The 27,238-nt window shown below is 38.8% G+C and overlaps 1 protein-coding gene across 3 annotated transcripts in view; it reads right to left on the bottom strand.

The window, feature by feature from the left end:
- Positions 1–9,256: 9,256 nt before the first annotated feature.
- LOC148655570 (junctophilin-1-like) overlaps positions 9,257–27,238 on the bottom strand; it is a 60,057-nt gene continuing 42,075 nt past the window's right edge. The window contains exons 4-6 of one of the 3 annotated variants that reach the window (XM_088642207.1): positions 15,184–15,863; positions 12,212–12,308; positions 9,257–12,000 (exon numbers count right to left, since the gene is read on the bottom strand). In XM_088642207.1, the coding sequence (XP_088498333.1) occupies positions 12,228–12,308; positions 15,184–15,863 (761 nt within the window). In that variant the 3' untranslated portion in view covers positions 9,257–12,000; positions 12,212–12,227. The remainder of the gene's footprint in view (positions 12,001–12,211; positions 12,309–15,183; positions 15,864–27,238) is intronic. The other 2 variants (XM_088642209.1, XM_088642208.1) reach the window with 2 other exon arrangements.

Here is a 27,238-nt window from a genome sequence, read left to right as displayed (position 1 = left end):
AAAAAAAGCACACAAACCGTTAAACTGAGCTGGGAGGCCGTTGCACAAAGGTCATAGAATAGATTGGCTCTAGCAGGATTTTCAGATTGAGGTGTTCTGCTCAACAAAGTGCCTGCCGAAAACAGTGTGTGATGTAGCGGAGCTAGTTCGGATGCGGTGACGTCAGCGCCCTCACTGCGCACAGCAGGGTCCTCAGCTGCCTGGGCTGGGGGAGGTCTCCTGTAGCTCACGCGGTTGGTGCCCTGTTGCGTTACGCCGGAGACCCGGGTTCGCGCCCCAGGTGCTGCAGGACGGAACGGGTGGCGGAGGGCACGACACTGCGCGGAACCGCGACGATCACAGAACGAAGCGTAGTTCTGGACCCTATGCAGACAGTATGATCTGGAAGTAAGTGGAGAAGGACAACGGGGAGGAGACGACGAGGATCAGGAGGGGTTGACAGACAGGGGGGCGTGACGACGGTGAGCTGGTGCTCGTGGGGACGTAGCCAGGGCGAACAAGTCCAGAGGACAGGGAATAAAAACGGGATGACGAGGCCAGGCGCTCTGAGACCCGGACTCAGCTGCGTCAGGACGCTGATAAGAGACCTATGCGCTCAAGCCGCGGGCGTAGGGCGACTTGATGTAGGCAGGCCTCTGGGCCTCCGACTCCCAATGCAGAGCCCAGAGTAGCAAGAGCGCCTGGCTTACATAAGGAGGGGCAGGATTGGGGGCAGGTGCACAGAAGCACCCTTAAGAGGAGGTAATCTCATTCAGGACACTAACTGCTACCCAGGATGGGCTCAATACTCCACTTCACTACATCACAGAGATTTTTTCTTTGTTAAATTTATATAAAATGTTTTAAATTTTAGCAATTTGGACATTTATTTCTAGTATAACGCATTTTTCAAAGGTATTTTTGAAAAATTCCTCACATTGAGACTCATTCTACCAACATTACAATATAATTCATAAAGGTGTCATTTTAAGCATAAAACACTTACATTATTAATGAGCATGTAATGTTACTTCATTTATAAGTTCTGTAAGTGGAGATATTGCATGTTCAGTTGATTGTTAATGTGATTTTTCTCTCACTTTTGCCTTTCTGGAATGACATCCCAACCTCCTAATTGTGTTTTCACTTAACAGAGGAGGCCTCTCAGGTCTTGGTTCCTGGGCTTAAGTCTGGACTTCTGTGTGGAATTTGCATGTTCTCTCAATGGATTATTCAAAAACATGCTGTCTAGGTTAATTGGTGTCTGTTAATATTCCCTGTGTCCTGCATTCGATGGGTGTTCTGTCTGGGGTGTGGTCTGGCCATGGGCCCTAAGCTTCCTTGCTCCAGGTTGCTGTGACTCTAACAGGGAAGTGCTTTCTAACAATAGATGGATGAATAGGAAAAGAGTATCTCTGGGAAGTCCCATTTGATCATGAATGAGTCAGGGAAAATATTTGACTATGACAGAGGTCTGGGCATATTATAGTCTCAAAGACAAGAAGAAAGACTAAAAACTACATGAGAAGAAAATGCTTCTGTGTGGACACAGACACAGAGGGCACCAGATCCTGAGTGAAAACAAACATTCCAGTCTGTGTATATCTACGGCAGTTTAGTGGTGTAGTTTAGTAGCTCGCAAATTTGTATGGTAGAAAGCACAGTTGCTTGTCAAAATGGATTTACTCTGCGGTCATCGTGATGGCTATAGTGGTGACTGGAACTTCATTTTCTTTCAAACAACATAACGTGTGTGTTCATATCAAACATCTGACCCCGGGCTTAGCTTAGTTAAAAGGATTTCATTGTTTATCGACCTGGCAACATCATAACATGAAAGGCTTTAAACATACAAGTTATTGATTACTGGGTATAGATTATTTTAGAGGATGTCACAAGGAAAGTAGGAATTTTGCTTCTTTGCTTTAATTTGTTATTTATTTTATTGTGTACTTTTGTGTGTAACACTTACACACTTTTCTAATACATCATAGTGAAATATCCTGTATCACACCATGAACATCTCAGCTTGTTTTTCTTCATGCCACAGCTGGTGGTGATCCAAACCAGAGACAGTTGAAGTCATTCAGTCATTCTGAGGTCACAGCAGGTCAGGACTGAGAACTAAATTAAAGAGATGCTCCTCCCTTTTTACAGAATCACCCTCATCCCTGGAATTTATTTAATTGATTCTATTAGAAGGGATTGTTTTCAGAAAAAATGGTCAGTCCCTGCATCAGAGGAAACCAAAAGTACACTATACAATATACAGAATAACACAATTATATTATTTTTCAGATGACAATTATTAAAAAAAGTATTCAAGACAAAAAAAAACAGTTTCACCTGCATTTCTGTAAGTAGGCATTTGTCCGTTCAAGAAAACTCTTTTTTTTTTGTTCCTGATTAACTCCATTTTAATGGCCTGAAAAGAATTTGCACCTTTTCATAAAAGCAAAAACATAGGAGGATGTACTTGTGATGTAAGCGTAGGGGTGTACTTCATTTTTCTCTAATTTAACTTATTGTGCTGAGCCTAGCTTTCCCCTGGTGTGTGTTCAGATCTTCAATGTCTACTGGCTGCCATGATATTTAGTCCTAAAGATGTGTGTAGAATGGTAGCCTCCAAATACAGGTCTGTTACTTGGCAGGTGTGATCCAGTAGGCGCAAGGCGCCGACAGACACATCTCCCTCGATACCTTGAGAAGGTGTGGTGGCACAAGTGCTTTCAGACCCAAATCTGCATCGACCCATTTTCACCCAGGGTGCCTGAAAGCATTGCAAGGGAAACCGTGAACCACCTCCCACTCATCCATAGTGGTCACATAACATGAACCAAAATGAAGTGGGGCCAGACTCATGCCCGCCATATTGATGACATGAAGGGCAACAGGGGACACAGCCCTGTAGAAACTCACCAGTGCCACAGTCGTCATTAGGACTAATAACCCTGACATGAGGGGTTCGTGTTGTTTTTTGCCACTGCTACTAAGACACTTTGACTTTTTAAATGTATCCAAGAACCCACATCAAGGAGACAATCTGAGCCGCCAAGAAATCATTAGTTTTATCCTCGGGGAATTCACGACTGCCGTCAAAGCAAAGAGCAATCCAATGGCGTTTGAAGAAAAAAATAATGGCAGAACAGCCAGATGCATTTCTTAAACCAGACTTGTATGTGTAGGCTTAGCATAGCAACAATACCAGCTCAGGTCTCTAAATTGGCTACCTGATTTTATTCCTGTGATTTATTTAAACAGGCTACAACAGGAACACCCTAGAGCTTGAGGTGAACTTAATAATCCGCTTTTCTTTTCATCGTTCATCGTTCTCTGTCCTGAGATAAAATTTAACAAGTAAAGATATGTCTGAGAAACAAAGGATCCATCATTATAGATTTCACATATTCAGTAAAGTGCTAGCATGTACACAATAGATCTGCACACTTTATTACAATGTAGCACACTAAACCAGCATTTAGCAAATCCATTCTTGCTATGAATATTGAAGCAAATGGCATCAACAATTATATGTATCTGGGGCAATTAATATCATGACCTGAAGACCTGGTAACAGAAATAAAAGGGAAGATTAAAATGGAATGAAGGGCCTTGAAAAATTATTCTTTGTGCCTTGAAAGGGAGGGACTTGGATGAATGTGTACTGCTCACATTAACACAGGGATGTGAAACTTAGGCCCTGAATGCCAAAATGATCCAGATACTCCAGATGGCGGGGATGCAGCTCAGGAAGATGTGTGCCTGGAATAACAAGAAGAGACGGGGAAAGGGAAGAGTAAAACGTGAAAGGGATTGGGAACAAGCAGGAGTCTATGACTCTGAAAAATCCGATGGGCTCAGACACAGTGCAAGTGTTGGACCGAGGTAATCCAGAAAAAAAAAGCACGCGCAGGTGTCGCACAGACACATAAAACATCCCGAAGGAATCCCTTTAAAAACTTTTGAATCAGCTCAGATTTAGTGGGGCTATTTAAAGTAGCAGTAAATATTATATTGCCCATGAAGCTATGCTCAGCACGGAAAGAGGAGCCACATACTACATGCATCTTAGCAACAGCTTGAAAAAACACATTGCGGATGATATCCTTTCACTGCTTACAAGCCTTAATCCAATTTTAGAACCACACTACAGTACAGTTTTGGTAGGTAGTGTGGGTTTCTTGCTCTGCTCCTAAAGGAGTTTAAAATTTCAGGCTTGAATCTGTGGGGCTTTATGCCTGTCTCCGTGTCACGCTCCAGGTGGCTGCATTTTAGATCATTTTTAAGATGAAGATAAGCGATAAGCATTTCATCATTTCGTCACTTACATATATGGAAACCGTTCAGACAGCAGGGGGATAGTAGAGGTCTGTTGAGCAGTCTTTGCATTTTCAAAACAACAGACAATAAACAAATTTTGACTGATTTTGTGGTGGCCTTTTATCTGCTCTCTTTCTGGCTCCTGTTCATCAGTTAAATCTGCACTTTTTCATCACTTGCCTGTATATATGAGTATAGAAAGATTTGCTTGCTGTTATCATTGCAGGATTACTCAGTATCTGACTGAGGTGCCTCACTATCATTACCTGACTGGAGATTAATAACACAGAGTTTAATATCCTCGTCATTTTCCCTCACTTATCATAACAACAATAATGGCCCCTTGATGACGATACTGTACCAATGCCACTACTAAGAAATAAGAACAGGAATGTACTGAATACAATGCCATGGTAGAATAAAAAAAAACATCAGATTGGTTCATGTATAATCTCAGTTGGAGAGCTAAAGTTAGACGTTCTGTTTTTAGTGGGATGCAGAAACGTCACGTGAAGGATCCCTGAATATCACTCCAAATCAGCCCGCTCACTGATCAGCTACAATGCAAACCCAACTCCTGCTCCTGCAAGGGGATCCTCAGATTGTAATCCTTGAATGATTTTCATGTGGCAGGCCTACTGTAGCTGTCTGATCAAAAAAGGGAGAGAGAGAGAGAGAGGCAGGGTGGGGGCCATTTTCTCCCGCTATTAAAAATGATCCCAGCTGCTGTTAGTTCACTAGTTCAAGTGCTGCATTCTCTGCTACTCAAAATGCTAAAACTGCCACCTTATACTGCCGGCAATAATGGGTTATGGTTGCCACAGTAACAAGTGTGAATGCCTATTGTCTCAGTGGCACACATTTGCTGTATCTACCTGAAGTAGAGTTCACTTAAAAGGCAGCAGTGTATATTTATAATGGGTGGTCCATAAATTGAACTGAATCAGCTCCAGTATTCTGTGTATGAAAAGCTAGCCAGCAGGTATAATTAATGTGCTGTTGTTATAATAGTAGCAGATATTTCATACAACTACTGACAACACCGCGCTTCGGACTAGAGTGATCCTATATCAGAAATCACTGTCTGCTGACTTTCCAATCTCTACACTTCTGTAATAACATTTTAATTTATTATTTTTAAGAATCTCAGCAACAAATACATATGTACGTATAGAAATAAAAGGGAAACATTTGTTTTGCCCTTTTTGTTCATGTTGTGGAACATAGAGTACATAACCAAGTCTGGCTTAGTTTCCTTTAACCCAGATCAAACACAATAGTATCATCTCCTCCATCTTCGCCACAGAAACTTCATCAGTCTTAAAAACAACTAACAACATATGGTTAAGAATACAGTATATCAAGAAAATGTAGGACTATCAATGTTTCCATAATCATTCTGACAGACAGTGCACTTTAAAAGCAAAATAATACTTTTTGCATTTTTTTCTGATTTTCATGTTATTGCACATTAATAAGCTTAACTGATTAAAATATGTATAAATGTTTGGCAAGCTATGGAGACTTTCAAATACAATATCTTTAATGCGTACTGACTTGGTTGAGATGCCTCCCTACTTAACACACTACTTGCTAATGAGATTGTTTGGAGCTTGGTTTAATTATGCCACGGATTAGTTCCTGGCATAATTATTGATCCAATTATTGAGCTGAATATAAAGTGTTTCAAAAAATGAAAATGTAGTGTGTTGATGGAAATCATAAGCAATACTGAAAGTTGTTTTTGCTACTGTATTTACTTCAAAGGGGGTGGGTTATTAATTTTGTATTGTTAATATAATTAATTAAAAGTGGGTGGGTAATTGTTTGCATATTAATAAAATTAATTAAAAGGGGTGGGTTTTGAATGTGAACTGTTAATAAATTAAGAGGGGGTGGGTTGTTGTGTATTGTTAATTTAATTAAAACGATTGGGTTATTCTTTAGGTATTATTCATAGAATTATTTAAAAAGATGTGAGTTATTGTTTGTGTATTGTAAGGCCTCTTTACAGAAATAATTGCTCCTTTTTGTGGTGGGAGTTTTGGCATCTGTCTCTTGCCAAGAGACAACGTTCTTATAATAACTGTGGCGCACAGGGCAGCCTGTAAAACCGGGGTGATCTTTGTCTCCTCTTTTGAAGCACACATTTCCCACTATTGGTTTATCTTCTTTTTCACACTGTGTCTAGATCTAAGGTGGGGACTGCTGGCCTGCGTTTGCCTAAACATGCCAATGAAGAACCTACTGAAACTTATGGTTTCGTCACTGTTTCGTGGTCCTATTTTCACTTTGGAGCAGAGGAAGATGCCCACGACAATAGAATTCTAGGGAACAGTCAACATAGATTTAGAAAATGCCTGCCTAACTTTCATGGAAGCCAATCATAATTGGCTGTGAGGTATAGCCAAGGATAATGATTAAATTTTCAGTAGGCATTTGATAAAATTCCTCACAAAGATTCGTTTACAGAATCCAGGAGGCAGGTATTCAATGAAATGAATGTAGTTAGATTGACAACTGGTGGGTGCTGTAGAGTGCCACAGGACTCTAATAAAACCAGCGCTCTTCCTGATTTATGTCAATAATCTAGGTTCTGGTAAAGTGAGTAAACAAGTCATGTTTGAAAGTGATATTAAAAATATGCTAGAAGCAGTTAATGATATTTAACAAGATTTAGACTGAACTCAGGACTGGGCAGATGACATTTGATGATGTCAAGTGCAGGGTGTTACATACAGGTTTTTATGTGGTCCCAAACTTCTGAAGGGTTTCAGAGAGAGATGTGAATAAGAAGCTGTTTACTCTGAAGACGGTAAGCAGCTTAGCTGTCCAGCTGTTAGCTAAGGCCTGAAGAAGTTCTCTAGCAGCTCAAATAAGAGCTTAGGCTTTTGTTTGGTGTTTGGTTTGTAGTGGTTTTTATTTTCCCTCACTGCACTGTTAATAAAAGAGCACTTTTTTTTTCAGCTGTGCGTCTCTTATTCTGGACCCACCTATTTTAAACATCCTGTTACAACACGCCCAATAGGATGTCTTTGTGTACTACTCTTCATTTTTAAATAAAGGATTCGGTCTTAAATTTCAGACAGTATGTATCTGATTAGTGAATGTATTTAGTTTGTCACAGATGAGGAGTGAAACCTCTAATTGTAGTGATATTTGTGGAGTATCACCTTTGTGGAGTGTCATTTCTATCAATGGTCTAGATGCTGCTATAGTTAGTAATACAGGTGATGCCATACCAGGAGGATTTGCAAACACTGGAGAGACAAACCGTTGTAGAGAGCAAATAAAACACAAAAAAACTCAAGAGTGGATACAAACCTGGAAGATGATGTTTAGTGTAAATGAGCACAATATTACCTTCTTATAGAAAAAACAAACAAACTACGAATGGAAGATGGGAAACAGAACTCAAAGATGATACCTTCAAAAAAGACTGAGGTCTTTATATTGTTAGTCATTTACCTCTTCAAGCTAATGTGAGGAAGCCATTAAAAAGGGAAAACAAAACATTAGGATATATAGTTAAAACTGTAGAATTCAAATCAAGGGATGTTAGGTTACTGTAGGTCCTCCCACAGTCCAAAGCTCTACTAGTAGATTTACTGGCTCTGGGAAGGTTGGCTCTGGTGTAAGTGTGTGTGTGTTTGTGTGTCTGTGGATCCGCCTTGCAATGGGTTGGCGTCCCATCCAGGATTTATCCTGCCTTGTGCACACTTCTTTCCTGCAACCCTGTACTGAATAAAGCGGTTTAAAAGTGGATGGATACTTCACCACTGGAATAAGTCCAGAGAAATGTTACCAAATGTATTTTTCTAGGCACAAATGAATGTCTGTCTGACATGCTGCAGGAACTGAATCTTTTTAGTCTAGAAAGATTACAAGAGGACCTGATTCAACTGTTGAAACTCCTCTGTTGCCTGCGCAGTCAACCAAGCTGACCTGTTCAGACCCAAGAGAGAAACATGACCCAGAGCATAAAAATGGAAACTATGTGCAAATGACTGTAAAACTGAGAATACAAGGCACTTTTTTACACAAAGCAGTGTGGAGACTGGAACAAACTACTCAGCCGTGTAGTTAAACCCCATACTCTGGGTTCCTGTGAGGTCCCTCACACCTGAAGAAGGCTTCACAGGCGAAACGTTGTGTTTTCTCTCTTCTCTTTTCAGCATGGAATAAGCCTATTACTTGTTCCTTTGCTTACTCTGGGTTCTTTCAAGACACATCTCTTGGTTGTAACCACGTTTGTGCTCTTAAACTGATTCTCCCACAGCCTGTTGCTATACAATTATTCCTTATTCCTATAAATGAGATTCAGCACTAACAGGAGGCAGGCTCTTCATTTTCTGTTTTATTTTCTGCACTTATTTTGTACTAGCAAGGGGACGGGTGATCACTAACACAGCTGTCCAGCTTTTTGTCACAATTATAAGGGTCACATTTTGTTCTGTTTATATATTCAACATTTGAGTATTTTTTGGGTTAGATAAAGGTAATCCGGACTGAGGAAGTTTATGGTGTGTCTTGCCATGCTGGTACTGACGCGTGAAATGTCTGTGAGGAGTAAATCTAAAATCCCTTTTTTCAGATACAGAACAATCACCTGTAGCATGCCTTACATAAACCTAGCTGATATGTTTTTTTTATCAGAACGTAACACCTCCACTATGTGTGGCAGTGGGTTGCTTGTTTATGCAGGTAATGGATGATGTAATGGAATATTGCATCACAGCTGTGTAGATACATACAGTAGGTGAAAGTACTTTGGACTTCAAAGTGATAGTGCACTGCTTTTCTAGTGACCTGAAAATTGAGGTTGACATGAGATATTAAACTGAAGCAGATGAGTAGTTTTTTGTCTTACCTTGATACATTCATGCTGGACTGACAAATAAAAAGATGAATACAGACATATACAGGAAGCAAAAAAACCCAACCAAAGCACACATGATAACTTTTTTTTTACTGAATTTTATTTGTGGAAATAACAGCTCCAAAAACTTTACAGAAAAAAATGCTTGGGGTTTGGGGTTTAAAATATCGAAACTCATACAGCTGAGTTCATTAACAGCAGTAAACATTTTCAATGTTGTTAATCTTTCTTATTGAAATAAGCAAAACTTTTAAGAAGCTTATTGGCAGCTGGCAGCTGTCCAAAATGTAGTGTATATTACAGTAACCAATTACAAAGTCTCTTTTTAATGTCAAAATACAGCTGTTCACATTTTAGAAAAATACCAACAGATTTTGGATTGTGCTCTGTAAAAATGCTTACAAATAGTATATAATCTATATATAAATTTTACCAACATGCTTAGTTTACTTTTTTTAAAAACATTCCCAATATTGTCTTTTTAGTCATTACAGGTCTTATCAGTTCTTCGTCAAGACAAAAGGGAGAACAAAAAAAAATCAAAACAAAAAAAGTGCCATACACAGTTGCCAGGAAAGGGGTTAAACATCTGGACATGTCCACAAAAATAGCCATCTCTATAACATTTGCAAATATTACAGTTTTAAGAATTTGGCAGATTTCTACATCTGAAGCACAATTATTTAAAAAACATTTAAGTTGCCACTTTTTCATTTGTTGTGTCTGATCTCTTCTTCATTCCACACAGGTCACACATAGGATTCTGAACATACTTCTGCAAAAAACACCTTTGTGTTACTGGTGTGAAATCCGTAGATTTCAGCCTACACAGCCCTGACCTGTTATACAGATCGATCCAGATTATTGACTTCACAAAGCTGTAGCTTTTATAATAATATCTTGTGGATAAACCATGCAAACTAGTAAAATGTTTACAAATCAATTGCACTAAAAAGTAAAATCCCATTACAATAATTAATAATTAAAAGCATTTTTTCAAGTACTTTGCATTGACCAGTACTCGAAACTACAATGCGTGTATACACACAGAAATATATATAAAAACAAACAAGCATATATATTTCTATATGTAATGCAGGTATAAATATAATCTCGTTTTCAAGCACTTTGCTTTGACCTCTACTTGAAATTACAATGCATGTATATATACATAGAAATATATATACACATTCACACATATATATTGCTACAGTATATGTATAATATAGATATAATCTCTTGCTTTGAAGTGATATATTCACATACAGTGTTTCAGAAATTAAAATAAAATTATCATGCTGAGCTGGCAACAAAGAAAACAACAGTGACAATGAAATGGCACATTGTTTTAAAACAAGTTTCTAATGATTACAGTGGCCAGACTTTCCACAGTACAAGATTCAGACAAACACTTCATTCCATTTTGAGGCTTGTATTTTCTGAGGTAAACAGTAGAACTGTTTTGAAAAATAACGGGTAAAGGCATCAACCCTGCCATTTCTCCTACCGTACCCAGCAGCTTCACCTGAATGTATTCAACACAAAGTCCAGTGACGTTAATTCAGAAAGGGGTTGTGGATCTCCAATCATGCAAACATGCAAACGAGCACAGCACTAATCTGGTGAGATCTCAGGAACAGGTTGCTCATTAATTTGGCTAACTGTTTGCCAGCATTTGACTATTAAAGGTGTCACAATGAAAGCAGAAATGATAGTCATTTGTCAACAAAATCCCATGCATAATAGTCTATGTTACAATACTATGACATCATATATTAATTAGCATTATTCATTAAATAAATAACACAGTTTTTTTAGGCTTTTAAATTCAATCAAGTATTATTCCTATCTATTACAAGAATACAAGAACAAACAAATCTAATATGTTATCCCTTTTGCTTCTCACATACCAGTTTTAAGTAAGTTTTCACCTTCTAGGTAGTAGGACAAACAGGTGACAATTTCTGCAACCGTTAGCGATGATAAAAAAAAATCTATAGACCCATTGCTTGCAAAGTAACTTCTTAACAAAAAAAACTTTTGTTGAATTAAGAGGGCTGTTATCGGTGGTTATTACCGTTATGCCAACTAAAAGAAAGAAGGGAAATAACTCTTTGCTGAGCAGCGTCTATTACGTCACACACCAAACAAAAGGCTTAAATTCGTACGAGTCAGAAATAAATAACAATTGGGAAAAAAAAAACTAACAGTACCATGCACGAGCCTGTAAGAAGTGAATCTCCTAAAACAATGTAGGAGATGTCAGGGAAAGCAGCAGCAGAAGTAGGTAATGGAATAAGACCTGTGAGTGATGCTGCTAAACGCGTACGATTTCTTCTAGTGAGGGAAGATTGAACACTGGAAACTGATTCCCCAGCAGCAAAGTCCTCTGAACAAATTCCTCTGGCAGCCGCTTGCACATCTCCTCACTAAAACGTCAGATGGTAAAACAGTAAGGCAGCTGTTAGCTTCCGTCAGCTAAAAGTGCATCTCCGTGCATTTCCAGTTATGTCTCTCTCTGCCAGAACAGATGAAGTAGCCGTGCACTTGAGTGATTAGGCGGGATCAGCAGATTTTTATTTTGTTTTTCCCAACATGGCTGCTTGCTTCAGCTTTCATGGGGACCCAAAAGAGCCACAAATCATCGCCAGGGAGCTCAGCAGCCCCTGCCTCAATGTTCACGTCTCATCTTTCTCCTGCGTTTCACTCTAAATCCATTCCTCCTTTGCCTGTGTCTGAGTCTGACTGGCGCCATTTTTTTTAAAGGCCGTTGACACGACTGCAGAGAATTAGGGCCTACGCCACTAGTTTTCACGCCTTCACTGAAGGGTCAAAACAGTTAGATGGTTAAGTAAATTATGTTGAATCACATTCAGGCACAGCTTTAATATTACAATGAGGGTATTTGGGCTTTTTCTTTTTTTTTGCAAAGAAAAACAAACAAAAGGTACAAATATGCAGAAAATGTGACTGAGAAGAAAACAAGAATGAAAAAGAACATACCCTCTCAATGAACACAAGGACAATGCTTACCTGAGCTATTGTTGCATCAAGTCAGGAAGTGGACGAAAAGAATAGCTAGACCAATGTTCAACAGCATTACAAGGGCGACCAAAATTGAGTTAGGACCCTGCAAAAAACATCAGACAACAGAATGTTAGAAGAAGTGATAATTATGTTCTACAGGACTGTACTTCTGAGAAAATATGTACAGAAAATGACAATATCTTTGCGTTATGGCTTGGAGAAAGACTTCGCTAACAGGCGTTTCAATGCAACATTCAATCGTCTACAAAACTCTATGAATATTCGACATTATAACTCATGTTACTTTTATCACTGAACACAGAGAAGCTCTAGAATTCAATGCTGGCAATATTTTTGGTGATAGACAAAAAATAAAAGTAATGGCATTTACTGTCTTATATATGACAAACACTTCCATTCTTAAATTCTGTATTATTTAAGAATGTGAGAAGCAAAGAAAGCTTACAAATGAGGTGAGGCCATTTGACCCATAAAAGTTGATATCTTTCCTATCTGATTCATCCATTTTCCGGAAGAATCCAAGGTATTGGCTTCAACGCCATGGCTAGGTAGCTTGTTCCACAATTCTTTGAATAAAAATGTGCCTCCTGTGCTAAGTCTTAACTGCATCTTATTTGTTTGGTAGTTTAAGGGATAAGTACTAGAGCTAAATAATTTTTTTTAGCTGTTTCTTAAAAGTGCCCAGAGCTGGCCATAAGTCTTTATGTAAAGAAGTGTTCCCTATTCACCACCCTAAATTCCTAGTTTCCTATTATGATCCAGAGTCCTTGTTTCCCTATTGTGTGTGAAATAGTATCTGGCATTAACCCTATCTATACCCCTTAGGGTCCTCCTCTCAATCTCCTTTGCTCTAGATTTAATTGAAGAGGCGCCATAACCTGTGTGTTTTTTCCCCCAAGTCCAGGACTCATTATTGCCGATCTTCTTTGAACTCAATACAAAAGAATGTAGTTCAATTAGGAGATTAAAATGAGAGATTAATAAAAAAGAGGCCTGAGAGTTCAGACACATCTTTAGATCACAATTCCTTTAACAGACCTGATAATTGATCATCTTTGGCACTAATCCATAATAACCTGCTTATATTAAGTGCTTTAATGGAAGGAAGCTAGCCTCCTAACAACAGCTGTAGTGGACAGCCTCTTTAATTAGAGAGCTCTTTAATTAAAGAGCTCTGTTAAGAGTAATACACCATTACATCATCAGGATCATTTTAGACTTTGTAATAAAGTACATGTAGTCACCACTTTCTGGAAGTAAGATGCTAATGAGATGTTTTACAAGTTACTGATATCAAAACAATGCTGACACCAGACCAAACGTAAGTAAACAGAAGCTCACATCTTGAAAGAACACCTTTTTAACTGGAAATCTTACTTCACATAGTATTCACAAAATATGAGCTGGATTCATGTGCAGTGCCTGAGCCCTGGGAAATTGATTTTACTGCAATACTTTGAAGCGTTTCATCAAGGATAGCCCAGGTGTGTTACAGCTCATATCTGGGAACTGGGCAGCAAGATCTGTTCCATTATTGCAATGTGCAAGCAGTGTGAGCTTGTAAACTGGTTCCAATACCAAATGGCTCATTCTGGACAGCTGATCCCTGACCTAAAACTCAGGCAGAAGCTTTCCGGGCGCGTTCTTAGATGAAGCAGATAACACAGTTCCTGAACAGAAGACCAGTTGTGATTACCCAGTTGTCCAAATAGTATCTAACACCAAAAGCAGACGGGACAACTCTTTAATCCCCAGTCCTGGTCCTGTGTCTGCAGGTTTTACAGCTGCCCTCCAGGACTGGGACTGGGGATTAGAGGGTTGCCTGACTCAGTTTAATTCTATTATAATTAAAACCACATATAATTACAATGGCAGACAGTTACAGTACCTTCACTTACAATAGTCACAACTGGAAACTGAAAACTCTAAATTGAATATCTTTAAATTAACTAAGAAAGCACGTACAGTATGAGTTCACGTAAAGTAGCAGGAATCAATGAAAACAATGAAAATATATCACACAATTTTGCTTTCACACTCGGAAACTTGTTGAATCACTCTGATACTATGGTCAAAACCAGACGGTTTCTGCAGAGATAACCTTATTGGAATTGAAAGCGCAGAAGGCTCTATCCCTGTGTAGGTTAGGTGAAAGGCACAGAACTACTCTACCAGTAAGATTCCCCACCATAACTCTTCCAATACAAACATTCCCAAATGTCTAAATTTGTCTAACCAGCTCCTTCTCCTGTTTCTGAGAGAGGTTGGTGTGGATGCCTCACATATCATGAGCTAAAACATCAACAACCATTCTCAAAACAAGAGAAACATGGGAAAGGTTAGAGATGCTACATCATTTCATCACCAGGAGTTAAAGTTTATTGTCTTGTAGGGATCAGCACCTCCCTGTGTGATCAGAGTCAGAGAATTATTAGGCATTAAGATGAAAGTACAGACTGGTTGGATTATTATATGATATATGATATGATTATTATATCATATATGATATTATATATTATTATATGATATATGATAATATATACAACTGAAAGATAATTTGAACATGGAAAAGAACACTTAAAAATTAAAAATGCTGTACATTTAGCACATTACTAGCACATTTCCTCTGCTATGCAAATGCAAAGCTGCAACAGTAGGTATGTAAACGCACAAGCAGATTTTCTCTGGATCTGCAAACCTTCTGGGTTCCTGTTATTAAAAATGATCAAATGCAGTTCAGCTACATTGTGCTGTTGTATTTTGTCATCCACATTCCATGCGAGAGTTTACCCCCTCTTCCATAACTATCAAAGGTCTTCGTACACAATAAAACCTCTTGAGGTGGATCACTTTCAGATATAAGAAAAGAAAGAGGATTAATTAATGTGTGTTCGGATCTGTGTTAAGCGCCGACCGAGACTCTGGTAAGAAAAATCCTCCTTCAAAAGCAGACTTACCGATTCGGCCTCTGCGACGTCGCTGGCGGCCTCCATGCTGGCTTTCTTGGTTTCTGCTAGGCTCTTTGGTTTTATAGACTCCTGCCTCTTGGCTTTTGGCTCGGTTTTGCTTTCTTTGGCGGCTGGCTTGGCCTTCGTGGGCTTCGCTGGGGCCGAGCGGCTCTGCTTCGGAGGCGGGGGCATCCTGGCGAGGGTGGACTGGGAGACGGAGGCGTCGGCGTCTTCGGGCTCTTCCGGCGGGATCTTCACCTCCATCTTCACGTAATATCCATGGTACTGGGAGTGGAGCTGTCCGTTTCCGGAGCTGACTCTGGGATTGTGCGCTGGCTCGGCTTTCTTGGCGGGTTTCGGGGGCGGTGCTTCCTGTCTCATCGAGGTCCGCGACGCCGACTTCCTGATGGCGGTCGCCGGGGCGTCGGTCACCGTGGGCGGTTTTTCTTCTTTGCCGGGCTTCCCTCCAGGCCCACTGTTGTGTTGCGGCTGCGGCTGTTTTTTCTTGGTGCCTAGGGGGGATGGGGGAGGCGTGGGGCCTGGGCTCTCGTGAGGGGTCTCAGGAGGGGTGGTCCCCTTCCGGTAGAAATGGGGACTGTTAGACGGGGATGAATTTTCCTTTAATTTTTCTTCTGGGGCCTCCTTAATCTCCACAGGTTCGTTGAACCTCTGCTTGATATAATCAGGGCCTACAAAGTAAAGAGAGACAGGGGTCTTTAAGTCACAGGGGGAAAGGCCGTTAAGATTATGTTTTCCATTAAGGGACAGATATCAGAAATAACATGAGATTCGTACGCTGTGTAATTCACTGTGAAATCCTTGATAAAACACATAGAACGTTTCCGTGTACTACTGATCCTGCCTTGATCAAAGCAGAAATGAGTATTTCGATATAGGCCGACACTCTCTCTGTCTCTGCCTGGGATAGGAGTGTAGGACGTGGTTCCTGGAGGGCCTAGTGTCTTGATTTGTTGTTTCATGTTTGTTAACCAGCTCTTGATTCACCTGCACACAGCTTTCAATTTGATACTTAACCTTGTATGAGCCACTTATCAAAATCTAAATACATGATGTCTTCTTATTTAGTTTTATCAGCTGTCGTAGCTGTTTGTTTAAAGAATTCTAGCAAGTGAAACAATGCTACCCCTTTCTAAAATCCATGCTGGCTGTATCTTCAAATGTCTTTGTTTTGTAAGTAATGTTGCAGTTTAGGTCTAGCTTCTGTTTCCATAGTTATAGTAAAGAAGTAAGACTTGATATGCCAATGATAGAGTCCTGGTTCTCATTTTTGGAAATTGGTTTTACATTGGCAATTTTCCGGTCAGTGAGTACAGCTCCCATCCTTAGTGAAAGTTAAAATATTCCTGCTAGGGTTCTATGCACAGCAAAATCGACTGGGTGCACACTCTTTCTTATTTATGCTAACTGTTTGGCTTATATAAACCTCAATAACGTTGGGGGTGTGCATATTCTTTCCTTTTTTTGTGGGATTCTATGAATCATTTCCTAAAATATGATTTATAAAGGGACAGAACCCAGTGAGTCATTAGTTATAAGATGTTCTAGCCCCTGTGGAACCTCAGCGTTATTCTGTAATAAATCATTTAGGCTATATTTTCCTGAAACTGGACTTATTTCTTTGAAGGATTAATTTGTTGAGAGACTTTATTTTTGAAGTACTGTACAGTATAACCAGCCTATTTCTTCTGACTGAATCAGTCTGTTCTCACATTTCTTAGTACTTCTATAAGACTACATACAGTACATACCCTGTTCAAGCATTATCCCCCCCAAAAAACAAAGAAAAAAACATTGTTACGTCAAGTATATTCTGACACACTCAAAACTAATCCCCACACTACTGCCTACAGCCCAATGAGTGAATACAAACTCAGGATGGCAAGAAGTTTGCTTTGAGAGATTCACAGGAGCGACACAAACAAAATGAAAGCAAAGGAGAGTATGAAATGAAGGGCACTACAAAACACCTGGATTTGTACACAGCAGACAGAACAGTAAATCCCGTAACTCATTCTAAGTTCATTTATCTCTATAAATAGGAATTCATAGTGTGCTTGTGGACAGCAACACAAAGAAACATATTACAAAGGACAACAGGTAGAGGGTTTTAACCTTCAACCAGCTCAAAATACCAAGTGAACACAATTATGTGCTACAATCCAATGCGCACAGGAGGCTACTGATATTTATTAGTAGTGGTCCGACACGGTTTGGCTTTGTTTAGACACAGATGGTTTTACTGGGGCTGCAGGCGTTTTCAGGGTTGTCCTTGTCTCCAGCCCCAGCACTGCTGCAAGGCCAACAGCCACTGTCTCCTCAGCCCCAGCCTGCTGTTCCTCACCCTGCAGCCCAGCCTCGGGCTCACTCCTCACATGAACTGGCCCGCTCTTCTTCATATGAAATATTCAGATTTGGTTCCCTTACTGTGTACACAATGCCTGCATACTGCATAGCTTTTCTTTGAAAAACAAGTGCCATCATTTTTTTGTGCTAAGACACTGCGATCACCAGCTTCAGTTCGGATGCCAGAGATTTAAATTGCACACTGTCAAGTGTGACATGAAAAACAAAAACTGAACACTGCTGGTTAAAAGAAGCTATGTAAATGCAATGAATTATTTTTCTTAGGACATACTAAGAGGCTGGTACAGTTCAATTCGGCTGTCCCACTTACAGTTGGAAATTCTGTCGTGGTCTTTTCATGTTTATGTGGCCTATATATATTTGGCAGGTTTCAGTAATGAATTTGAATTCAATTTCTAGATCTCCAGGGAGGTCATAAAAAAGAATCATAGTCCGCAGTTATTTCTGATGTACTGACGATGGCGACACCTCTCATGGGAACGGAAGTGTGTGTTTTACAGGTCTTTCAATGCAAACCAGCGAAGACCACTTCGGCTATTCCATGAGACAGAAGGTAACAAAAAAAACATTATGGCATTAAGAAGCTGAACCCCCCACCTTGAAGATAATAAAATAAAGAGAAATGGCTTAAAAAAGCTGGATTTAAAACAATCCTAACATTCTCTCGATAAAAAAAAACAATAAATAGGTTAGCATACAAGACCTAAGATGGAATTGGAAGTTTCTGAATAATCCTTTTAGGTCAGTTTTTAGATATTTATATTATGCCAACTGAATAATGATATTTAATATTGGCTAGGGAGTGAAATGTCACCTCACAATAAGCAATTTCAATGAAATGTGATAAAAACAACAAAGATGTTTGACCTCTGTAAATTAAAACATGTCGCCTAAGTTCTCCTCCTCAAGGGTGGTAAGAGTGTCAAACTCTTTAACATGTCTCATTGCTTGACTGGGGGAAAGAGGTCAGCTGGAAGAGGAGGCGAAGCCTGTGCTGTAACGACCGAACAACTGCTGCACACATCCACTGCAGGCTTCTTAAAACCATCCAGCAGCGTGATCGCTCATGGCTCATTTCAATACAATAAGTGAGATTTATGCTTCTTCCACATGAACATAAAAACTGTCTAAAGTTCTCTAGTGTAATAATGTGTAATAATCCTTTTTATATTTCTCCACAATGACTTGGCTTTGGCAATACCTTCGATATTATGACATTGCAAACCAAATGCCTTTAGGTCCATTTACTTTTAGTGCAGCAAAGCTGAATACTTTCAAAATATCTACCATGGAAAAAAACGTTGTTCAAAGTGTACACTGTCATTATTGTGTCACTGTGATCTAGTAACAGATATAGAGAAGAATCCAGCTTTACTTCACTCTGTACTAGTAATAATGCTGCACATTATGAAAGGAAACACGTTTTTAAAAGGTGAATGTTAGTGGGCCGGTGTGTGAACAAACATTTGTAGCTCAATGTTAAAAGAGAACAGTGGGAACTCTGAGATACTGTAATTATCTCCACAGTACCATCCTTTAACGTCTAGGTTAAAAAAAATATACCATGAATAAAATACTTAATTCCCTAAAAAGCACAAAAGGTTAAGATATTCCCCCTAATCAACCTTCTGTCACACAACTGAGGAACAAACAGGAAGATGGTTCAATTACATTTTTCCATGTGGGATTATGGATTATACATATGCAGAAGAGAATACAGAGAAGATGTGCTTCAGCACCAAGACACATTACTACCCTGTTCAAGGAGGATCTAAATGAATGAGTCTGTGGTCTTGAGGAATTAGGTTACGGCACTTAACTTGTCATACAAATGTGAGACGTTCAAATGAGAATCTGAAGTCAAGATGAAGCTTGACTTTCAGTTTAAAAAAATGAGGTCAAATAATATAAAAACACAAGTCCCCAGGCATCCACTTACAACATTACTTCAGAAGTAAATACACACACAGCAACAACGGACAAACAGCATAATCTAAAAAAATTCACAACAGTTCGATCTGCTCTTGAGACAATTTTATAATTTTTCATAGATTTAACCCAGCATTGCATTACCCATGTTTAGTGTGCAACATAAAAAATATTTTTATATACTGCAAATACGTCATACAACTAAAAATGTTGTTTCATTAGCAGAAGATACTTCCCTTAGAAATCAGAAGGTTTCTCATTTTTTTCTGTGGTATTTCTTTTGTTTAACAATTAAATACATGTAAAATGCAGCCACTTTTTATATATATTAAAAAATATAATTAATAAATAATCCTTTTATGGACACTCCACTCAAAGCGCTTTACAGGTAATGGGGATCCCCTCCACCACCACCAGTGTGTAGCCCCGCCTGTATGATGCGATGGCAGCCATAGTGTGCTCAGTACAATCACCACACACCAGCTCTCAGTGGGGAGGAGAGCAGAGTGATGAAGCCAGTTCATAGAGGGGGATTGTTAGGAGGCCGTGATTGGTATAGGCCAATGGGAAATTTGGCCATGATAAATTCGAGTCACATTTTACTGTAATGATACCAAAGACATTTTTAAGTGTCTAATAACTGTGTAATTGTTACACAACAAAACCGGACAACAAAGTAAAACAAAGAAATACTAAACAATCTCAATTTATTGTCATTGTATACCACTGGGCCAAAGCTAATGCTACTGTGCATGAGATTAACAGATTTCTAGGAGGCTGGGTCACATGTACTCCCATATGATTGAAACTACACAACTTCAGATATTCAGATAAGACTCCGGACTAGCAAGAAATGCTTTTTTTAGATAAGTGGGGTCAGAACGGAGCATTTCGTTTCTAAAATAGAGTATCTGCCAGCTGCAAATAAAAGTGAGGAAAATACATCTGTTTCTTTTTTATTGCTTTATATTGTTAACAATATTCCAGCAGTTTGCTAAAAACGTACAATCAAGTTCATTTACTTGTTTCAGCACGTGATATGTCCGGCTAAGAAATGGCACAATAAGGTTTACTGTTATCACAAAAAAGAATAAATAGCCTTAGCACTGTTTCAGATTATAAAAAAGTAAACACTACTTAACACTTGTCAGAGCATATTACCACAGTCATAGGGACAGAAGACTTTAAGACGATGCAAGATCAACTTATGAACAAAAGATTCAACCTGAGTGTGCTGCAGTATTTATGTATGTGCATTAACAGACCTGCTGTAGTTCTGTAGAGAGTGTCAGCTCTGTGGACAGAGTGGCAAGAGTTTAGCTTCTATCTTTCCCTGAGCGCCAACAGGCCGCTACACATTTACAAGTGCACAGATATGGCAGTCTAGACCTCTGAGAGGTAATGACCAGGTTCCCAGATTCAGAAAGGGGAAACTCCTATCAGGTCGTATGAGAATGAAGCTGAATCACTTCATTCATGTTAAATCTGTAGTCATCGAGGGCCAGAGCGCTGGAGGTTTCACAGGTAGTTTTTAATTAGCAACGGAATAAGAAGTTGTGATTTGCCTTTTTATACAAAATAGTTATTGGAATTAAGATCAGAACACTACTAAAGCCTGCAACCCCAATCCTGGATTTAAAGTGCAGGAATTAGCACTGTCACAGACTCAGTGATTATGGTCACTCTTGGTCTTTTGTTCTATGTTATTTTGGCTGCATTGGCATCGCAATTCTGTACAGCAGCAGAAAACGTTAAAGGCGAGAACCATGATAAATAATAATAATTGCTTACAATTATATAGCACTTTTCTGGACACTCCACTCACTAAGTGCTTTACAGGTAATGGGGACTCCCCTCCACCACCACCAATGTGCAGCCCCACCTGGATGATAGATAGATAATACTTTATTAATCCCGTAGGGAAATTGATGGACCAGTATGCTGCACCAGTATGCTACCCACACACCAGCAATCAGTGGGGAGGAGAACAGAGTGATTGAGCCAGTTCATAGATGGGGATTGTTAGGAGGCCGTGATTGGTATAGGCCAATGGGAAATTTGGCCATGATAAATTCGAGTCACATTTTACTGTAATGATACCAAAGACATTTTTAAGTGTCTAATAACTGTGTAATTGTTACACAACAAAACTGGACAACAAAGTAAAACCAAAGTAAAGGCAAATGGGTTCTAGATCTAGTATGATCTACAACCATAAAAGATCAGTAACTGGGGATGCATGGGTGATTTTTAGTAATATATTTTCCAGCACCTATTTGGTACAAATTTTCAAATATACATTATCACTGACACATGATTTTCCATTTCCATCCAGGATATGTTTTTTTCAGTTAAGTCAACCCATTTCAATCTCAGAATGGGCAGATGGTTCTTATGTCCAATCATGTGGAAACCTTTTGTTAATGAGCTGTCGTTAGTACCCAGTTTAAGGAGCACCACACCATCATTCCCTTCTAAAGCATAAGAGCGCTTTAAAGAAAAACCTGTTCATTTCTTCAGTAGTTTTATCTTGGTCGACTCATCTTTATTTTCTGAAGAAAACATCTCTCACGGTGCAAATACAAAGCTCATGTTCCAGCCAGCTGTATTAGCAAGTACAGGGCTCACAGATTAAACTCTGCAGTTGTTTTGTAAAGTAGTCTCTTTCTGGAGTAAAGAGGGGTAAAGGTTGTCTGTTCATTGAATGCAAAACTTTTTAAGAAAAGGACCATTAGTTGATTTATTAGCTAGGGACATAGTTCACACTTGTACAACCTTCAGAAAAAAAGAACATAGCTTTTTCGGATTTAATATAGTTTTTCTATATATGTTTTCTTCCCTACAATTTAATATCCTCAAAACTAGATCACGAGAAAGCTGCAAACATCTTCCAGCATGGACAAGGAGACTAGATGCAGTAGTACCAGATCCCAATGTACCAATGCAGTGATAAAAAGGAATTCTTATTCAGATGAAAAACACGGTAGCTGACACGAGCCAGAATTACGAACATTATCACCACAACTCCATCCCGGGGCCTACCTACTCAGGCTCAGCTGAAAGGAAATACACTATTTTTAATGTCTTGAAAGGGTTAGCACTAATCAGGATAGTGCTTATTTTAGACGAAGGCAACTGCAATTTCCCGTGCAAAGTTTTGACTCAACTGTAAGCCGATAACTCTAAGCGCTTGTCAACAAGGAGGTACATTTTAAGGTCCCAAGTTTCTTTGATTCGTGGTCTTCTGTGTACGGGTAAATGAAGGAATGAACAGCTGCTTTGAGGCTCTCTGAGCTGAGAGCGAAGTTATATTTGTTGACTGCCCTACCCCATCCCCCCTCGCTCCAGAGCACATACACTTTGCTTCAAGCTCAGTGGGATTTCAGCTATGTCTCCATTGGCCATCACTAAGGACATATACACTCCAAATTTAGCTTGATTAACGTCATTTAATAAACCTCTGCCAAGGCAGCATTTCTAAATACCCTTTGCAAACAAATTCACATGTACAGTATAGAGGTCACCATTTAAAATGTTACAGTATGCAACTTCCATAATTTCCATAGCCATAGCAAAAGGCACAGGCAATACAGATGAATACCTAAATTGTGATTTTTATTTAAAGAAGGGGCACGTCAGGAGGGTTCAAGACATTTCTTGAAGAGAGGCAGAAGAAAACAACTTGTACCACACACATCTAAGACATTTTTTACCTATAAACAAGATCATAACTTTTGGGGACATTTAGTATCATCACCAAAAAAAAACAACTTCTGGTGGTTGTGTTTATTTTTCCATTTGAACAACTGATTTTAACTGTTTATTAAAATGGAAGGGGAATGTTTTATTTTCAGATGTTAGTTGTTTGTATTATGTCCTACATTTCTGAAGTCTGTTTTTGTTAATTTTTTTTATACAGAACAGAAGCAGGCAGGTTAAAGTCAACTTTAAGTTTAAATGCTACATTAAAGTGGGGAAGGCTGATTCTGTAAACAGGAGTACTGCTATGGAACCTATTAACATTTTTTTTTTCACATAACATTCCCTTAAATGGGTAGACCCAGCTAGTAGGAGGTAAAGCTGGGTGTACAGTAGTCTTAAAGTACACCAAGAGTTTACCATCAATTTCCATCACAATGGGTCATTCATTTAAACCATTCTGACAGATTCCAGGGAGGAAGGTGGGGACAGGGGAATCGTTTTAGTTTGAGATTAAGCATTTTACACTGAGAGCGCTGCATTTTTTTGGTGCATCTATTAACATGTGGTAGCTTGATCAAAATATTAATTGTGATTCATTTTTACATCAATTCTGAGAGTTAATTTATTGTCATAGATGTAAAAAAACATTTGAGGAAAAAATACCTTTAAACTTATGCTGGGTTCTAAACAGACTTGCACCTTTTCCATATTATCCTGTGGAAAATCACTCACCTTTGATTTTCATGTCATTTTGAAGTCCTTGTTGCTGTTAGATTTAAGCCCAGTCTGCTCATTAACCTGTCAGTCTGGCAGGTGGGGATGGAGTTTATCTATTTAAAGTGATGGCATTTCAGTCAATACCTATTTCTCTCTGTCTTAAATGATTTTAATTCTGAAACTACTTTCCTTCATTAAAGCTAATGCAGAGAAAGATGTGTCTTTGAGTGAGATATTAGTCAAAAAGGGAGAGGATTTAAATAAAACAGACCCTCAGTTTCTTAACATTGTATTTTTGATTTGTATGTTGTCTCATAAAAGTATTTTTTTGAGTCCACGTCAAAAGTTAACAGTTTCAAGAAAACAGACTTTGAAGGAAGGAAACTTAAGCCAAGCAGAATAGGACAGGGAAGAAAGAACTTTCATCAAGAAATGACTGGATGAGATTCTCTTCCGAACTACCAAGCAGGCTAGATGTGCTGAATGAACTCCTGCTGGCTATAACCTTTCTCGTGTTTTTACAGAAGGATGAATCTATTGCGCATGTGCTGTTAGTTTCAAGCAGGTAGAAAATACATTGATTGTCACATATTAAACAGTTTAGTGTTAAGTATGACTATTTAAAGACCCCTTGGCACCGCTTGTAAGAGCAGGGGTGTTAAACCAAGCATCCTGGTTAAATTCCCTTCTGGACGTGTAACGTTGGCCAATGTAAAGATCCCTTTGAACTGGCCTGGTGAAGTAGTTTCACTCTCCTCCACCTGATATGCTGTGTGATGTGACTGTTGGTGCAGAATGGCTGCTGTCTGCCGGCCGGGGGGAACTGCGCTTTCAGTAGCAGATGAAATAGATCCTTTCCTACCGTGTATGTAAGGTTCAGCTCTTTTAAACAACCTGTATAGCAGAAATGTTTGATAATACAACTTTTCACTTAGTCATGGTGAACACCGAATAATATTAAAAGTATATTTGGTCACCTGCTAAAATTTCAACGCAATCACAAATGTTCATTTCCCCCTTTCCTGTTGCCAATTGAGATACTGCCCATTTGAAAAAACATGAAGAAATTGTTTGATAGCATATACCTATTCAGAAGCATTTTCCTACTTTTTTCCTCTGTGTTGCACTACGTTGTTAATTGCATTGTGCATCACTGACTCTCTTAGAATCTCTTTTTGTACAGCCGATACCAGCATACAAAAGTAAAGAAAAAGGGGCCTTTCTAAATATATAATGCTCTCTGGGTTTATTTATACCACCGATGAAATAAGAACAACAAAGATCAATTAATGAAACAATTTATAGATATGATAATGGTTTCTTGCCTAATTAATAAAAAAATATACAGGAATCTGAAGAGCATTTCTAGGACTATTTTCACATTGCTGAGTGTCTTTTAGGTACAGAACTTGTGCTTAAACACACAAACTCATCTAGTAGTTCTAGCATATTCACTCCCTCTGTATTAAGTGGTGAGGAGATATTCTGTTTGCTAAATTGCTGGAAGGAAAACCTGAACTCAGTGGAGCCAGCAGGCATTACCCTCTTTTTCCACAACACAATCAACAAGCAGGATCTCTCCTCTGCTGTGCTCCTGGCTCCTGCTCATACAGACGTACCTGCTTAAATGGGTTCTAGTGACAACCTACTACTCACATGCGATTTTACTTGTTAACACGACATGTTTTGGCAAACAGCTGTGAGCTTTAACATTTACTGGAGTTAGAGACGCAAAAATCTGCCTTCCCTTGCAAACTATCACACTCAAGAGAATTGCTGAGAATCTTATCAGAGACACAAATAGCATTATGCACTGAACAACACATCCGGCTGTGCTTAAAACTGTGTCCATCATTCTTCAAAGGAACAGTACAGATATGTGACACTGTTATCATTCAACTGACAGATCAGAGAACGCAAGTGGATTGGTAATAACCATTCCTGCATGATATTATATTTAATCCTCCTTTATGTATTTTCTAAGAATATTTGACAAAGAGAGCACAGAATGGTGTTAATTCCGAACATTTGCATGTTTGGATTTTAAACGTAATGACCTACACTAAAAAACAACCTATTATAAAGCACAATGGAAGAAAAATGAAAAGGGTAAGATGATGACCACAAAGCATTTGGAAAACAAAGACATCTTTTATGTCATGCCTCATTACATCTGTGGTCCTTGGCCTCATTGTGCTCTGCTATTCACTTTTTTACACAGTGAAGCATCCAGACTTGCAATCTTTTTTTTCCATTCCACCTATTTTCTACTCCTTGAGGTGTTTTATGCCACTTGCATCAAAGTGTGAATCTCCACACACTGAATACCAAGAACATTTCACTCCATGTTGCAATAAACAAGAAGGCTAAACCTTTTTTATATGCAAAGTATGTACTTAAAATAACTACACATAATACAGTCAAAGGAACCTGGATCTATTTAAAATAAGCATTTAGAAGTCTGCACAGTGTATGTATGTAACCTCACAATTAAAGCTCTGGATGATGTTTTGTTTTAATTATGTAACCAATCAATGCTTAAAAGGAGCATCATCTAAGTGATTTTACAAAGCATAAAAGGAAGAAACAAATGCCGAAATATTGCACCTGCTTTTACTTAGTATTCGGGTATTGTAGTGTTCTAACAACAACATATATTAAGCCATTAAACTTTTTAAAGTCCTGCAGAACTAACTTTAATGTTCTGTAGAGTTAGTTACATTGGTTAATTGCTGTCTGATTGTGTCGCTTCCAGAGGCTGACAGTGTACGGATTATATTGGCTGCATTCATTTCATTCAGAACAAGGAAATGGCTTTTTGAAACTTTTTTCATCCCATCTGTTCCTGGCAGCTCTTTTCCTCTACAAATACCTCATTGTGAAAAGTGACATACTTTTCACTGGCAACAGGCTAACATTACAGTTTTGTGGAATATCTATTTCAGGGCTATTCACCCCTAACAAAACCTTACTATGGTTGAATTATATAACATTGTCTTCTATAGCTACATTATGGAAATGCTGGCTTTACTTGATCTGAAAATCAGTTTAATAAATAATAGCCTTTAAAGGATATTATGTCTTTGTTTTGTTTTTGCATTTGTAATTATGACTTCACTTTCAGCACAAATACAATTTATACTTTAAATAGATGTTCACTAGATATTTCAATTCAGGCTTTGTTTCAACTCAGGAGAATTTCTGGCAAACGGATATTGTACCCCTAAGTGATAGCCTTCAGCTGGAAACAACAGTGTTCTGCTTTCTGTCCAAGCCATAGCAAATGAATGGGCCTGTAGATAAATGAAGGACAAGTGACTATTTCTTCACA

The sequence above is a fragment of the Lepisosteus platostomus genome, chromosome 8 (assembly GCF_059453375.1).
Source record: "Lepisosteus platostomus isolate fLepPlt1 chromosome 8, fLepPlt1.hap1, whole genome shotgun sequence".
In the NCBI taxonomy this organism is placed as follows: domain Eukaryota; kingdom Metazoa; phylum Chordata; class Actinopteri; order Semionotiformes; family Lepisosteidae; genus Lepisosteus; species Lepisosteus platostomus.
The sequence above is the reverse complement of the archived record's forward strand: the minus strand, read 5'-3'. Positions and strand labels throughout refer to the sequence as shown.